Here is a 16,173-nt window from a genome sequence, read left to right as displayed (position 1 = left end):
TTTAGATAGCGTAACATTTTTGGCGAAGACATTATTTGCAATCAGGAAGTCCCAGGAAGCAGTCATGGGGTGGCTACAGTAAAACTGGTTGCACCTTAGCAGTACTATGTGAGATGTGTCACTGATTAAAGAAAATCTCTCCAAAGTCCCTTATTCAGGTGTTTTTACTCACTGGGGCAATCTACTACCCCACAGATAAAAGTTCGAAACTTTAAGGTTATTTTTTATGTTAAAATGGCTTTTTATCAGTGGTGAGTAAGGTAAGGCTCTGTTTGAAATACTTTCTGAGTAGGATACATCGTTTTTCCCTTTATCATATAGCTCGGCCTACAACTGATGGTAAAATCCAGTTTACCACTTACAATATAATTGTCATCTCCGTGCTGGGAAAGCTGCTTGGACACTTCAGTCAGTATGGTAGAGACCTGGTCCAATTGTTTTAAGAAAACAAACCCACTCTAGCCCAGTAGATCACGTTGGCCTCATTGCTTAACACGCCACAAACTGCATCTCATGATAAATAATGTACTTTTCAACTATTAAATCTGGCTTGCCAAAATTTTATGAACGGTGTGGACTCTATTGCCCCTGGTAATTAGTGGGTGCTGTAAACTCCATCCAACTCGGAATTCCGCCCACTGCGCAAACTCTGACTCGCTCACCGCCAGCGCCTGCGGAGAAACTACACGTTTTGTGCTTATGTTTGAGTTGTGATTGATGCTGGGTTCCTCCATTCCAGTCAAGGCGTAAATAAATATGTACCTGTCTCCCTTTATAGACCATTGAATAATAACTGAATGAGGGTGTCAAGATTCGAGAAACAGACAGGTGCCAAACTCCACTGCCCTGAAAGAACTGAAACTCTTTACCTTCTCCATTTACTTCTCTCACTACCCAATGTCCCCTCCTGGCCAATCCACAGCCCCTCCTATCAATGTATGCAGATCTCAAAGATTTTTATTCTATGGATTTTACCTGCCCACACCCAATTTGTAAGTTAACCAGACCTTTTTTTAAAGCTGCATCTGTCAGTACAAAATATCTGCCCATGTAAAACACTGCGATATCCTCTGGGTCTACCTAAACCCTGTGTAAATATCATCAATAAAATGAAAATAATAAGAGATCTGGAAGCAGGAAAATACAGGTATTTGGAATCAATTTATGGAACAACCTGCCACGGGAAATTTGACTTGGGACACATATCATATTTTAAACGATGCTTCAAAAAATGACATCCACCCAATTTTAGCAACCACTTTAAGTGCTCTTAAATAAAAAGTACACAATGAATCTGAGTTTTTGCTCAAAAGTAGAATGTATCACTTTTCTTACTGTGCCCACATTTTTTAATCCTAGTGGGTATTTTATGTTGTGATGTTAATAGATTGCACAACTAGCCATTCAGAAACAGGTGCCTATCAAGTCACTTTATCTGTAAGTATATTGATAATGATAATCAATATACCCACCACTTTATGCTCATTCACTTTCTTCGAAATGACTTGTTGTGCTGTGCGCTCTCATTTTAAATCCCTTTCTTCATCCACCATCTTATGGATGTTTTTATAAATTATCTTGCAAATAGACTGCTAATTTCATTAGTTATCTTGTGATTGATAGCTTTCAATCGTTTGAATACAACTTTCCCTAGAACTGTACGACATAATTAAAAGTATTACCTGTGATGAGCCAAGCAAACCAAAAGAGGCTCAACAGCGTAAGGATGCCATAGACAAGCTTATTTGGCCTCAGTCCAGCCACAATAGAGAGGAGGGACATGACGATGACAGTGACGCCATTGACGATGAGGTAGATAGGGATGAAGCGTTGCGCTGGGCATTGTTGCAGATAAACAGAACCTGTGAGTATGAAAACAACAGATCAGTGAAATAACTACATTAGGTGTTGCATTACAGAGCAATGCAAAATTGCCAAAGAATTAGCATCACTCGCCCAAATCACTGTCCCCACACTTTCCCAGGAAGCACAACTAGAACTGGACGCTGACCTAACCGAAACTGAACTCCAATTTGCAATACAGTCTTTGCAATCTGGCAAGGCACTTGGTCCGAATGGGATACCCGTAGAGTGGTACAAAGTGGCAGCCCCCCTAGTAAGCAAACCCTTACTGGATATGTATAAAGAAAGTCTTGTTAAAGCCGCACTCCCTCTGGATCAGCGCACGGCCACCATAGTGGCTATCCCCAAACCTGACAAACCACAGACACTATGCTCCTCGTACAGACCTATCTCCCTGCTCAATGTTGAAGCAAAGATACTTGCGAAGCTCCTGGCTAGCCGCCTGCCGGCGCACTTGCACACTCTGATACACCCAGACCAATCGGGCTTCATGCCGCATAGGAGCACAGCACTGAATTTGCGGAGGGTGCATGGGGTCCTGGCGAGAGCACATCTCCTTTCCAAACAGGCAGTCGTCCTATCCCTAGACGCCAAAATGGCGTTTGATCTTGTGGAGTGGGAGTACCTATTTGCAGTCCTGGCCCGTATGGGCTTCGGACCGAAATACATGGCGTGGGTCCGGTTGCTGTACGGGTCGCCAATGGCACAAGTGGTCGCGAATGGTCACATCTCACAACCCTTTCCGTTAGGTCGTGGAACGAGACAAGGGTGCCCGCTATCGCCCCTACTTTTTGCGCTGGTGCTTGAGCCGCTGGCCATTCTACTTAGGGCAACACCACTGTTTCGGGGACTCACGTGGGAGGACGGGTGGGAAGACAAAGTGTCACTGTATGCAGATGACATGTTGATCTATATGACCGATCCCAACGAAGGTATCCCTGCCCTGCTGACCCTATGCAACGAGCATGGGAAGGCATCTGGCTACACCCTTAACTGGTCCAAATCTATCATCTTCGTACTCAAGGGCCCGGAACCAACACTGCGAGATGACTGCCCCCTACAATTGGCGTCAGGCTCATTTAAGTACCTGGGCATTATTATCACCACTAATGCGACAGACTTTTATAACGCAAATCTGGTACCGCCTCTGGCACGTCTCCGTGCAGACGTTAAATACTGGGCCACCCTGCCATTAACCCTCCTTGGGAGAGCAGCACTATACAAAATGATGGCTCTTCCTAGATTTCTTTACGTGTTGGAGAATACTCCCTATATGGTGGACCCACGCTACTTCAGACAGGTCGCTGCACTTGTGTCTGCGCTGCTATGGAACAATGGCCCAGCTCGTATAGCCCGCGATAAATTAGTCAAAAGCTGGTACGAGGGAGGGATTGCATTACCCAACCTTCAATTGTATTACTGGGCCTCCCAGCTTAAGATAATAAATCAGTGGATCCACGTCCCGCGGGGGGACCCCGCATACCAAGCGGACTGGTCACAATTGGGAACGGACGGCATGCTCGCGGTACTATACAATCGCGCAAGGGCCCGTAGACTGATCGGTCCGACACTGCACACGGTGTCCCTGTGGCATACAGCACAGTCCCGACTCGGATGGCAGGGGAAAATTACGAATATGACGCCATTGTGGGACACGAAATCGCTAGGGAACTTAAGAGCCAGTAAGGGTTTCGCACAATGGGACCAAATAGGAATTTCGGTTGTAGGTGACCTTTGGGATAAGGGCTCAGTGGTCGCATTCACACAACTGCAACAACAGTATGATATGGGGCCCACTGAAACCTACAGGTATGTGCAAATCCGGCACGCCCTACTGCACGCAATCCCTCCCGACACAATACTCCCAGAATCCTCCCCACTAGAGGACAGATTGCTAACTGACTTCATGGAACAGAAGGCAACCTCCCTTACATACAAAAAACTAGTTAATAACCTGCCGGATCCCACACAGAAGCTCCGAGAGCGATGGGCCGAGGAACTCGGGGATATGGACGACTCAGAATGGAACGAGGCGTTGGCCTCGCCGAGGGAGGTGGGCATCTCAGCTAGGTTTAGGCTGGTACAACTCAAGATCCTACACCGCACCTACTATACCAGAACACTTTTGCACAGGATACAGAAGACACCACACCCCTTCTGTCTCAGGGGCTGCGGGGAGGAGGGGTCCCTGCTTCATACACTATGGGACTGCCCATTGCTTCAAGAGGTATGGAAACAAATTATGCGTACAGTCTCCCAGGCCCTTGAAATATCGCTCCTGCCTGAGCCCCGCAAATGTCTGTTAAACATTTGGGATCCTACTGATTTGAACAAGTATGAACAGTTATGGGCCACATTGGCTATGACAGTGGCAAAAAGGGACATAGCACAAAAATGGGGTGCTTCGGACTTGCCGACAGTGTCGGGCTGGGTCAGAAATATGGACCTCCTCATGGTGAAGGAACGGGCGGTTTATATGTTGCGGGCTTGTCCGCGTAAATGGAACAGAGTATGGACACCTTGGAATAAATATAGGGGGGAGCCATGTGACCCGCTGCCGGAGGATGAAGAACTGGAGTCAGAGGAAGAGGATGAGTAGAGGGGCGGAATGATGTGAAGATCTCTGATTTGTGTGGGGGTGGAGGGAGCAGCGACTGTAAACTATGAACCGGTGTGTGAGCTTTATGCAGTGGAGGACACCATTTTATGACAGAGCACAATTGTATATAGTGGTGATGACATTAGTTATGTTCCTTTTTTTTCTTTGAAGAGATCATTTTCCTTCCATACGCAGAAGTCACTGAACACTAACTACAGTATATAATAGGTGGGCAAAATACGAACTGGAACAGACTGTGGAATGTTGACCTATATGCTGTTATAAGGAAATTCTATGTACCTCATTCTTTTTTATACATTGTGTATAGTGACCTTGTACGCCGTTCTATCCTGTCACTTAACCGTCTACACAGCCATCATAACACAATATGTATCGGATACAAGCAATGAACATGTTGAAAATAACTTCTGCGCCAATTTGTCAATAAAGTTTTGTTTAAAAAAAAAAAAAAAAAAAAAATTGCCAAAGAAATCTTTAGTAGGGTGGCTGATATTTAGTTTGATCTTCTACCAGGAAATAACACATTGTCAGATACTCCAGACTCACCTGATAGGAAGAACTAGTCTTATTAAAATGCTATAGAAAGCACACAGTTTGGCCTCAGATCTCCTGGACACTAAGCACATTCCTAGACAAACCCATGCAGGGATTTGCAGATGTGTGGTTTGTTGATGAAAGACTATGGACCTCCTTGCAAGTTAGGTTAGTTAAGGCATTTACCACACTTGGTAATACCATTATCCAAGGATGAGGTATTTACCACCCCAGTTATGGTAAATGCCTCCTCGTCCTAGTTTTATCTTACAACGGAGACAAAACATGGCAAAATATTATGGTAGCACAACAAATTCTGGTTTGCTTGTATTTAGGTTCAGGGGGGACCTGGCTTGGCATTTCGGACTGGACTGTTCCTATTGGAGCAGGGTTGATGTTGATTTGCATATAGCTGGGTCTAAACTGAGTCGGCATTGTGTACAAAATAACGAAGGATTGGGATGCAGCCTGAGTGATTACCAGTGCCTGATATTAATTCAATTGTTCCATGCAGCACTGTTTTGTATGCACACAAACTTACTTAACATAATTTGGCATTTCTAAAGGCATTTTCCTTAATGTATTCCATTAGGGAAAACTGTGAGGGTATGTTTAAAACACAACTCAGAATCCCCATCCCTTAGTTTACACGGGGATCAGAATTTAGCAATGCACTTGAAATGGGGGCATAAGCAGTTTAGCTTAAAAACATGTGATTTAACACACCTTCTGACTTGACTCTGGTTTTCCTTTTAGACCACCTGTGCCTTGTCACCGTCTTTTTCTCATTCTTTTCTCCTCCCTTTCTCCAATCGTCATCCCCACCTTTGATTTGTTCTTTTGCTCTCATTCTAGCCCTCTACCAATCAATCATTTCTATTGGACCCTCTCTTTCTCTTTCTTTCTCTCACTGTCTCTAACTCTCACTCTCTCCTCTCACTCACATTCTCACTCTCTCTTCCTACCACTCAGTTTCATGTTCTAGCTAACTCTTTCAATCTATTATTTTAATTGTTTTTAAATGCTTTTCTTATAACTCATCGGATCATTTTGGGATCACTTGACAATCCATGACTCACACTACTGCCTCAATTATAAGTTGTGAGGCATTATATAACACCTGCAGTCACACCTCAGAGCTCTCACAACAATGTGACACGAACGAGCTCATGCTTATCAGCAGAGTCATAGCAAGAATGTCAATGAAATCCTATCCGATGAAAATTGTGGAGAATATGCTTAGGTTGGTTGAATCTAAACACAGAAACCAACGTGATTCCCTTCCGATGAGTTACCTGCAATAATTTCAAGAGGTGAGGTGAGTCACATCCTGAATATTGACAGAGGTTCACTCAACCTCTTGCCTTTGGATAACAGTTGGGGAGGTGAGAACTATTTTTAAGAGACACTCAATTAATTCACTATGACAGCTCTCTTTAGGCTATGGGGAAACATTTGAGTCCCTCCCGGCTACTCATACATTTGTCTCAGTGCATTTTGGTGCTTGCAGTTCTGTTCTTCCAAAAGAAAAAAAAAGTGCTAAAGGGCGAGTAGCATTGGGGTTTTGGCCAAAAGAGATATTTAAAAAAGAACTATCCAGAGATGTTGTTTGGGCCTGTTTCCAACAGAGACTACTTTACATGTATTTATTGAGTTTCAAAACATAGCAAATGGCCAACAGTCAAGAGATATCTCCTTTATATGGTGAAATTAGAATGCCTTATTTTGTGGAGAGTTTGGGGTGGGCCAGTCACCGGAGATAACCCCTTTGTGGGGTGTAGTATGGACTTAATGATCTACCTCAAACCAAAGTGTCACAACTGTTTGTCGCGAGTTATAATAAAATCTTTCTTAAAAGAGATGGACAAAGATCGACCATTTCCTAGTTAATGAGGTAGAGCCCAAATCACATGTCGTACACCAAATAAGGCCTTACTAGCCAACAGGTTATAGGTATGTATCCATTGAGCATAAAATAATCTTTCGAGGGGTGGTATATTCTAATCTCATGAGGTGAACTGGAAAGAGGGATGAAAAGAGGATAGAACAGGGGATGCATATGTCAGGGTGGAGGGGAGACGAAAGAGTACAAGGAGGCAATGAGATCCTTTGATCTTACCAATGACAATCTCAGCGATGCTCAGTGCTATCCAAACAAGTGACATTAGACCAAGAAGCCATTCTGAAAAAGAAGAAAACATATCAATCTCTGAAATGCCTACTTCTACTCATCTGTGATACTAAAAGTAGAAGCTATTTAGAAAAGTTAAATAAAGAAAAAAACAACTTTCAAATTAAACTTTCAGTCCCTAAGCACCTCACCTTCTCGCCAACAGGTTAGCATAAAAAACAGAGCTGATTTAAAGGCCATCCGGGCCCCACTTATTTCTATAATTCTCATCTCTTCCTGTCTTATAATTATCAGCCCTTTACTTCTTGGAATTCTCAGCGAAACATGTTTCAAGTCACACAGCAATTGATTTTTCTTTTTAGTTCATTTCAAAAGCATTTTTTTCCTCATATTTGTTGCTCTTTCCTATTTTCAGTAGTGAATTATAATTTACAATTGCAAAATAAGTTCATACCACACTGTTACTCTACTTCTTAAGTTAAGAACTCATGTAAAATCTTTTTTTCCAGCACGCGTTTCACTCTAGGTTCCATTACCTTTCTGCCCTCTGAAGGGAAGTCTAGGCATCCAACTCAATATGTGCCATTTGTTTTTAGATTATAAATATGGAAACCCCAGATCTCTCTTCTAAGTTGTTACTGAATCGCAAGATTGGTTTGCGAATCCGTATTTGGAAGGGGGGTGTATAGGGCTTCCCTTCCAAACAGCGATTCGCAGTGATATGTAATAATGTTTTGGGAACACATTTTTTTCACAAAACATAAATATTGTACCACCAATTCAAAGTTGGTAGTAACCCATTCTAAATGGGAATGGATACTATGGGACCACTTTCCCTTTGAGAACGTAAGACAAATATTTTTTTAAGAGCAGGCAGTGGTCCCAGACTGCCTACTCTTAATGAATTTTAAGCGTTTCATTTTTTTCTTTTGAAACATCACGTTTTTCATAAAGTTAAACGGCTGCGTATCAAAGTAAAAATTGTTGCTTTAATCAAAAGCAATCACAGACAAGGTGGTCTGCGAACCCTGGCAGAAAACCATCCCTGTGATGGCTATCATTCCTAATGGGCCGCAAACTGCGACTTATCTCATTAATATTTATGAGGTAGGTCAATTTACGGCCCATTAGGAGTCGCTAATTGAAACTCAACAAGCTTCATACCTTAGGAATAGTAATTTCATGATTGCAATTTGAAAGAAATCGCAATTAGGAAATCACTATTCCCAATATTTGCACATCTGGCCCATAATGGACTCCACCATCACCCCAAGAAGCCAATGCTACATACAACCACCTACCTCAGTGTGACCACATCATCCCTATCTTCAGAGCTCTTCTGTGGCTCCCAACCCCATTATGCATTAAGTTCAAAACGTTTTGTATCATAAAATCTAGCTAACCAGCTGAAAACACTCTTTTTTCCAGGCCCCAGCCTCAACAAATAACTGTTGTAAATCATTGATTGAATTCTAACACCCAAAGCGGCGGTATCCATTCTCATGGAAGTAGTGTCTGAGGGACATCTTCCACTTTGCAAATGTGGGATATTGGGAATGGGGAGCCGTCAGAGTTCCAAGGTACTGCTGCAGGCACCCAGCAAGGCATTTGCCAAATGCGTATTCTATTTTTTGATTGCAGCTCCTGTTCTTTTAAAGCGCAGGAAGTAGAATGATAAAATGTTGTTTAAGAATGCAAAGGCCTGGACAAGATGAGGTCCGCTGTCTCTTGCAGTCCCCCATCCCTACCATTCTGCACCATTCGCAGACAGAAAATGCCCCATTGATGTTAATAGGACAGGATTCTGCAAATCCTACATAATGTTGATTTTGTGCTCAAGAGTAATATATCTATTACAGTGGAAAAGGAAGGTATGGTAACAAGGCGTTCGGTGTGTACAAACACCAACTGCCTTCAGCCCATAGTACATCTGGGGCCGTATAACAAATATGGTGGCTTTCCCTCTTTGTGCAATGGTGCACCTTTAAGTATATGCGACGTGCGCCAACAGGGATATTGCACAATATTTCCATGAAGGCTCTGTCCCCAGGGCATCCGCGAACTAGTGCTGCCCTGGGTACAGCGCATTCAAGAGAAATAAAGCACAGCTGCTTCAAAGCCGCTCTGTGTTTCACTGTGCAGGTGGCACCCGCTTGCACTTTCAAGAGGGGTGAGAGATCCCCTTGCAGGTGGGTGCAGTGAGTGACTGCACCAGCCTTCAAGGGGATGTCTGTGAGGTCCATTGGACTCCCTTTCTCCCCTCTAGAAGGCTGTCTTGAGCAGGCGCCTCCTATAGTCATGTTTGCCTCTTGTCTACGCACAAAATAGGGCGCAGGGGCAGAGGCAAAGTGATTCCCTCATTTGCATGGATTCACGCCTCCGTGCTTATGAGGAAACACCCTCTAATGATAGTGTTGGTGTTCCATGTGTACCAGAGCTCTCTATAATACAGAATGGGCAGCAGAAGCGTCTGATGCCCCTTCTGTAATACCACAGTGTCCCGGGGTGCACCAAGCTGGCACACATGCCCTTTGCACCCCTGAGGCACTCTGAGTAATACGGCTCCAGGTCCCCAAAACCACAGGGACCTGGAGACTGCAATGGCCGGTCATCTGTGAAGATGCTTGTGCCGCATGGTATGTCAAGGCATGAATGGAGATGAGGGTGGAGACTCCATCAGTGATCCATTCATGGAGATGCTCAGCAGTGCCTAGGCGTAAAAGTGGAACTAATTAATGTGCATTTGTGAGAAAAGCAGTGACAAGAAACATATTATTTCCAAATTGAAGGATTTGAATTTCCAGGGGAACTCAACCATTAAACACCAAGAATTCCCAAAATAAAACAAGAAATGTAAATGCAGTAAAATAACCAAATACTCACTGAAACACTGAGTGGCACAGCAACAGCAACTCTTGACTGATGTATCCTGTGCAAACATAAGACAGTGACTGCATTAGAACTGAGATCAAGCTTGGCCTTGAGCAGCTTTGGGTCTGCTTTGTACTAGCAAGGAGCTGTGGTAGGCGTGCCTTGATGCTGCCTTTAACCATGAAGAGGTGCTACTGAAATGCGCTACGAAGCCTCAATAAGGGTGCGATATACAAACGATAGTTAAAAATAACAGTAAAGAACAAGATGAATTTGCAACTGAGATATGTGTGTGTGCTCATGCTGTACCACACATCCTCTTTGTGTTTCATATTGGCATTTGTGAGCATCACATCTCCCCTTGCACAGCCAAGAAAGAATGTTGTGGATGTGAAAGAGAACCACACTTCCAATCTTCTCTTTCAAGTACACCAGAAGCCCTTATTGATTCCAGATACTTTTTGATGTTTCTACGTTTTTTACATCTGTCTCTTTACCTGGCAGTCCTGATGCACTCTGTCTTGGGCCATGACTCTGTTGTTTGTTGGCTTTCTTCGGATTCAGTTCCACAGCACACCAAGGATGTCCTTATGAGCTAATGATTGACTGTTTTTCTTGTTGGCCGACCTGCAGAAAAGTTAGGATTAATTAGTTTGATAATCCCAAATGCACAACTTTGCTTGACATATTTTGTTTAGCTCAACTCCACTCTTTCTTCCTTTTGATCTCCCTTGCCATCTCACTCCTCACTGCCTTGAACATTCTTTCTTTGTTGTCAGTGCTTCTTTCCCTGTTTTATGCTGCATTCTGCCTATTTCTTTCACTCCTTAGCTTGCTTTACCTTTCTTGCTCACTTTTCTTTTCACTTGTATGTTAGAATATCGACCACAAAAATATCATGCTGCAAGAATGATGTAGCAAAAATATCAACTACCAAAATATTGTGGAGGTAGTCTAGGGAGGAGGTAGAAAATGAAAATACCTCCACTTTAACCATAACTATGATCACACCCAGCATGCCAAGTGAGCAAACATTCCCTTCAGTGAATGTTGTTTAGCTTCTCATCCTCCTTCCATCAATTCATAAATTCATGCTTTCCCCATTTAAATATTAATCCAATCATTCATCCATCCTTCCTTTCCTATCGATCCTTCCAATCTTCCCCATCTGCCCAGTCTTCATCCTTCCCGCCATTCACCCTTTTATCTGTTGATCATTTCACTCTTCCATCTATCCTTGTGCTCTTCCATCTTCCCACTCTTTCATGCTTCGATCAATCAATCAATCAATCAATCAATCAATCAATCAGAGTACTTGTAAAGCGTGCTACTTACCCGTGAGGGTCCCAAGACGCTGAGGGGAGTGGGAGGGTGGTGCTACTGCTCGAAGAACCAGGTCTTGAGGAGTCTTCTGAAGGCGGGTAGGTCTTGGGTCTGCCGTATGTGGGTAGGGAGGGTGTTCCAGGTCTTGGCGGCGAGGTAGGACAAGGATCTGCCGCCGGAGGTCGTTCGTTGGATGTGGGGGACAGCGGCAAGGGCGACGCTGGTGGAGCGGAGCTGGCGGGTATGGAAGCTGAGTCTGCTGTTCAGGTAGGCTGGTCCGGCATTGTGGAGTGCTTTGTGTGCGTGGGTGAGGAGCATGAAGGTGATCCTCTTGTCGATGGGGAGCCAGTGTAGGTCTCTCAGGTGGGGGTGATGTGGCTGCGGCAGGGGACGATGGTGATCAGTCAGGCGGAGGCGTTTTGGATGCGTTGTAGTCGTCGTATGTGTTTGGCTGGGATTCCTGCGTGGAGTCCGTTGCCGTAGTCCAGTCTGCTGCTGACAAGGGCCTGTGTCACCGTTCTTCTTGTTTCGGTCAGGATTCACTTGTAGATCCTGCGGAGCATGCAAGGGTGTTGTAGCAGGAGGAGGAGATGGCGTTGACCTGCTTAGACATGGAGAGGGCGGAGTCGAGGATGAATATTAGATTGCGTGCATGGTCGGTGGGTGTTGGTGCTGTTCCCAGTGTGGTCGGCCACCAGGAGTCGTCCCAGGCTGAGGGGGTGGGTCCGAGGATGAGGACGTCCGTCTCGTCCGAGCTCAGCTTCAGACGGCTGCTCCTCATCCAGTCGGCAACGGCCTTCATTCCCTCATGAAGCTTGGTTTTGGCGGTGTGTGGGTCCTTGGTGTGGGAGAGGATGAGCTGGGTGTTGTCGGCGTAGGAGATGATGTTGAGGTTGTGATGGCGGGCCACTTGTGCGAGGGGGCCATGTAGACGTTGAATAGCATCGGGCTGAGGGATGAGCCCTGGGGGGCGCCGCAGATGATGTCGGTGGCTTCGAAGCGGAAGGGTGGGAGGCGGACACTATGAGTTGTGCCGGAGAGGAAGGAAGTGGTCCGGTCAAGAGCCTTCTCTTGGATTCCGGCTTCTAGGAGGCGTGTCTTTAGAGTGCGATGGCAGACCGTGTCGAAGGTGGCTGACAGGTCCAGGAGGATGAGGGCTGATGTTTCGCCATTGTCTAGTTGGCGCCTGATGTCGTCTGTGGCAGCGATGAGAGCAGTCTCGGTGCTGTGGTTTCGTCTGATTCCGGACTGGGACAGGTCCAAGATGTTGATGTCTTCCAGGTGACGGGCCAGTTGCAGGTTTTCTCAATGACCTTTGCCGGGAACGGGAGCAGGGAGATGGGCCAGAAGTTCTTGAGGTGCTTGGGGTCTGCTTTGGGCTTCTTGAGGAGGGCGTTGATTTCGTCATGCTTCCAGCTTTTCAGGAATGTTGCTGTGTCGAATGAGATGTTGATGACCTTCCTCAGTTGGGGTGCGATGGCTGAGTCTGCTTTGTTGAATACGTGGTGTGGGCACGGGTCAGACGGAGATCCTGAGTGGATGGAGTTCATGACCTTGCGTGTCTCGTCATCGTTGACATTGTACCAGGAGGTGAGGTGGTTGGCGCTGGTTGTGTTCACAGGGGAGGTGGAGTGTGGCGTAGTCGGGGCGGTCGTGGTGTTGAAACTGTCGTGGATGTCAGCGGTCTTGCGGTGGAAGAAGATAGCACAGTTCTTGTGAGGGCGGGTTGCCGTTGGCGTTGGCGCTGGGGTTGGAGAGTTCCTTTACGAGGCTGTCTGGTGTGCGTTCCTGGAGCCATGTCTTCTCCAGTTTCCGACATGCGCGTTTCGAGGTCTGGAGCTCGTCGGTGAACCAGGTGGCTTTCTTGTTGGCGTGGCTGTTGGAGGGTTTCTTGAGCGGTGCGAGGGTGTTGGTGCAGTTGTTGATCCACTGTCTGAGGTTTCGGCTGCAGCATCTGGGTTGGTGGGGTCGGTGGGTAGGTTCTTGGCAAAGGAGGTGATCTGCTGGTCTTCGGTGACTTTGCTCCAGCAGCGGCGAGGCTGCTGTTGGGTGCGGTGGTGCGTGGTTGGTGTCTTGTAGGTGAAATGGATGCAGTGGTGGTTGGTCCAGTGGATTTCGGTGGTGCGGTCGAAGGCGACGTGGGAGCCTGTGAAGAAGCCGGGATCCAGCGTGTGGCCGGCGGCGTGGGTGGGTGCGGTGATGAGTTGTCTCAGGCCGAGGTTGGCGAGGTTGTCGATCAGGGTGGCAGAGTGGGCATCATTGTTGTTCTCGAGGTGGAAGTTCAGGTCCCCGAGGAAGATGTAGTCCGTGGAGGCGAGTGCATGGGTGCTGGCGAGGTTGGCGATGGAGTCGCTGAACTGAGCCCGGGGGGTCTCTAGATGAGTGTTCCTCTGAGGGCGGTGCTGGGGTCGGTGTGGATCTGGAAGTGCAGGTGTTCGGCGGTTTTGAGGGTGTCGTCTGCATGGGTGGTGACCTTGAGGGTGGACTTGTGGACGATGGCTATTCCTCCTCCGGTTCCGTTGGCGCGATCCCTGCAGGTGATCTTGTAGCCGTACGGGATGGCTATGGAGATGTCGGGCGCCGAGGAGTCGTTCCACCAGGTCTCGGTCAGGAAGGCCTCATCTGGGGCAGAGGTGTCAAGCAGATCCCAGAGCTCGACGGCGTGTTTGCATGCGGAGCGGGTGTTGAGGAGTATGCAGTGGAGGTGGTTGGGTCCAGTCCTTGGAGGTTTGGTGGTTCTGTCGCAGGTGAAGCTGCAGGTGTGGCAGGAGAAGGGTCCATGGGTCCGTTTCGGGGCGGCCTGGAAGCAGGCTTTGAGTGCGTAGAGGGTGCTGGTGTCGTAGTGGATTCTGGTGTCAAGGCGTTCGCGGGGGCCTGGGGTTCTGGCGCTGGGCGCGGCCCAGGCACGGACGGGCACAGACGGGCTTGCCTTAGGCGCCCGCTGCTCACTTACGCTGCGCTCCCGCTTCTCCGCCTGCATATGAGGTGGCTTGGGAGGGAGGAGCAGCTGGGAGGCGGGAGCGGGGAGGCGAATGGGTGTGCAGGGGGGTGGGGCCGCGGGGAAGCAGCTGCGGGAAAGTGCTGGATCGTGACGGCTGGGGGGCGGGGGGAACTGGCGCACAGGGCAGAGGGGAAGCGAAAAAAAACAGGAAACAAGGAGGCAGCAAGGAGGCAGGAACCAGGCAGTCAGGTGACGACAGGGGCGTAGGGCCAACCTGCCTGCAAGCAGGGTCAAAGGTCGCTTATTCAGTCTTTCACCCTTCCATCCTCAAAGGTCGATCCATTCAGTCTTTCACCACATCCTAGTTTTCACCTTTTCTTCATTATATCTTTCGACATTTACTTCCATTCTTGCAACCTTCCTTTGACCACCAGCTCTTTCCTCTTTCTTTCCATCTACCCATGTTTATGTCTGTCATCTCATCCTTATTTTGTTCTTTCTTACTACAAACAGTGGAAAAGCTGATAGCTCACCTACGTCGCTATCTAGGAGCCCGCCGCCAGTATAAGATAGCCTGGAGGATCTGTAGAGTAGGTGCGTCCTCTGTTAAAGTTTCTCTGTAGGCAAGTATCTCGAGAGAATTTGGCCCAATCAGAGCAGAATTCTCTCTGTCCCCACTTCAACCAACCTAGGCCTCTGACTGGTCAGACACAAATGTACTTTAATGTATGGTAGGGTTTTATTGTTTTACTTAACTGGTGCTATTTTTGAGTACATAAATCATCCATCTTAAATGAATTGTTTTTACTCTATCGATATCAAAGTATAACATTGTACTGTTTGGTTTTATTGTTTTTATCAATCTAGTTCTATTATTGAGTATGTAACACATCCTGAATTGTTTTTATCCTTTTATGGTATGATGTATTTGTACTTGCACTGATGAATTGTTACTTTTATGGTCTCTGACCGAAATAAAGTAACAAAATGAAATGAAATGACTGACTCAGTTAGAATACAAACCACCTTAAACCGTGGGAAATAACTGTCTACATACTTCTTTCTGCTGTAGGGTTGAGACACTGGGTTACACTGAGAACCTGCCGATTTTCTCATATTCAACAGCATGTTTTTACGGACACTGAGTTTATAGTTCACTAGTCACTTTTCTAGACACACTACTTCTAACTCTGAACTAATCCTACCTGAGAGATTGATATGAACTGCTTTCATCGGGTTCAAAAAACCTTGGAATACAGATTCACAGGAATATACCCAAAACACTTTTAAATAGCACGTGCATCTGTAGATATTACAGATCAATAAGATGAAGAGCGTTTTACTCACTCTCAGGAAAATTCTTCTCTTTGGAAATAGAAATTAAGCACGTAATTATCGTCTCATCAGATTTTCAACACAATATTAGTACACATTCCAAATGTAGTTTGTTGAAAACTAAAAAAGTCGCCATCTTACGGCAGCTTCAAACCCCAACATGGCAGCAACCCCACCCTCCGCGAACAAAGAGGGTACATTCAAGCACTTACCTTCCTGTGAGTTTGAGGATTGTTGGCAGAGAAGGTGCCGGGCTCTTTCAGTGCTTGTAAATGTGTGTCCTCGAAAGAGGTTTTATAGCACCGCTGCCACGTTGCCCAATATGTAATTAACGGCACACACCCCACACGACACCTGATGCATATTTATCACCTGCAAGGAAACAATGAAACATGTGGGCTACTGAAGTAGGAATGTTAAAGAAGAAAGTCACGTTTATACTATCAGCACGACCAGGGCAAATTCCGCAAATTGATTAGGTACAAAAAAATCCCAGAAACAATGGATTCTTAAATCCATCATCCACCGACACGTGCAACACTAGCTGCACATTCG

At 46.2% G+C, this 16,173-nt stretch overlaps 1 protein-coding gene across 1 annotated transcript in view; it reads right to left on the bottom strand.

The window, feature by feature from the left end:
* The window catches only part of LOC144783233 (uncharacterized), a 67,322-nt gene extending 51,444 nt beyond the window's left edge, over positions 1–15,878 (bottom strand). The window contains exons 1-5 of the mRNA XM_078662317.1: positions 15,831–15,878; positions 10,517–10,646; positions 10,032–10,077; positions 7,137–7,199; positions 1,683–1,862 (exon numbers count right to left, since the gene is read on the bottom strand). Coding sequence (XP_078518443.1) covers positions 1,683–1,862; positions 7,137–7,199; positions 10,032–10,077; positions 10,517–10,549 — 322 coding nt within the window. The 5' untranslated portion in view covers positions 10,550–10,646; positions 15,831–15,878. The remainder of the gene's footprint in view (positions 1–1,682; positions 1,863–7,136; positions 7,200–10,031; positions 10,078–10,516; positions 10,647–15,830) is intronic.
* Positions 15,879–16,173: the final 295 nt, after the last annotated feature.

The sequence above is a fragment of the Lissotriton helveticus genome, chromosome 9, assembly GCF_964261635.1.
Source record: "Lissotriton helveticus chromosome 9, aLisHel1.1, whole genome shotgun sequence".
Classification (NCBI taxonomy): Eukaryota; Metazoa; Chordata; class Amphibia; order Caudata; family Salamandridae; genus Lissotriton; species Lissotriton helveticus.
The sequence above is the reverse complement of the archived record's forward strand: the minus strand, read 5'-3'. Positions and strand labels throughout refer to the sequence as shown.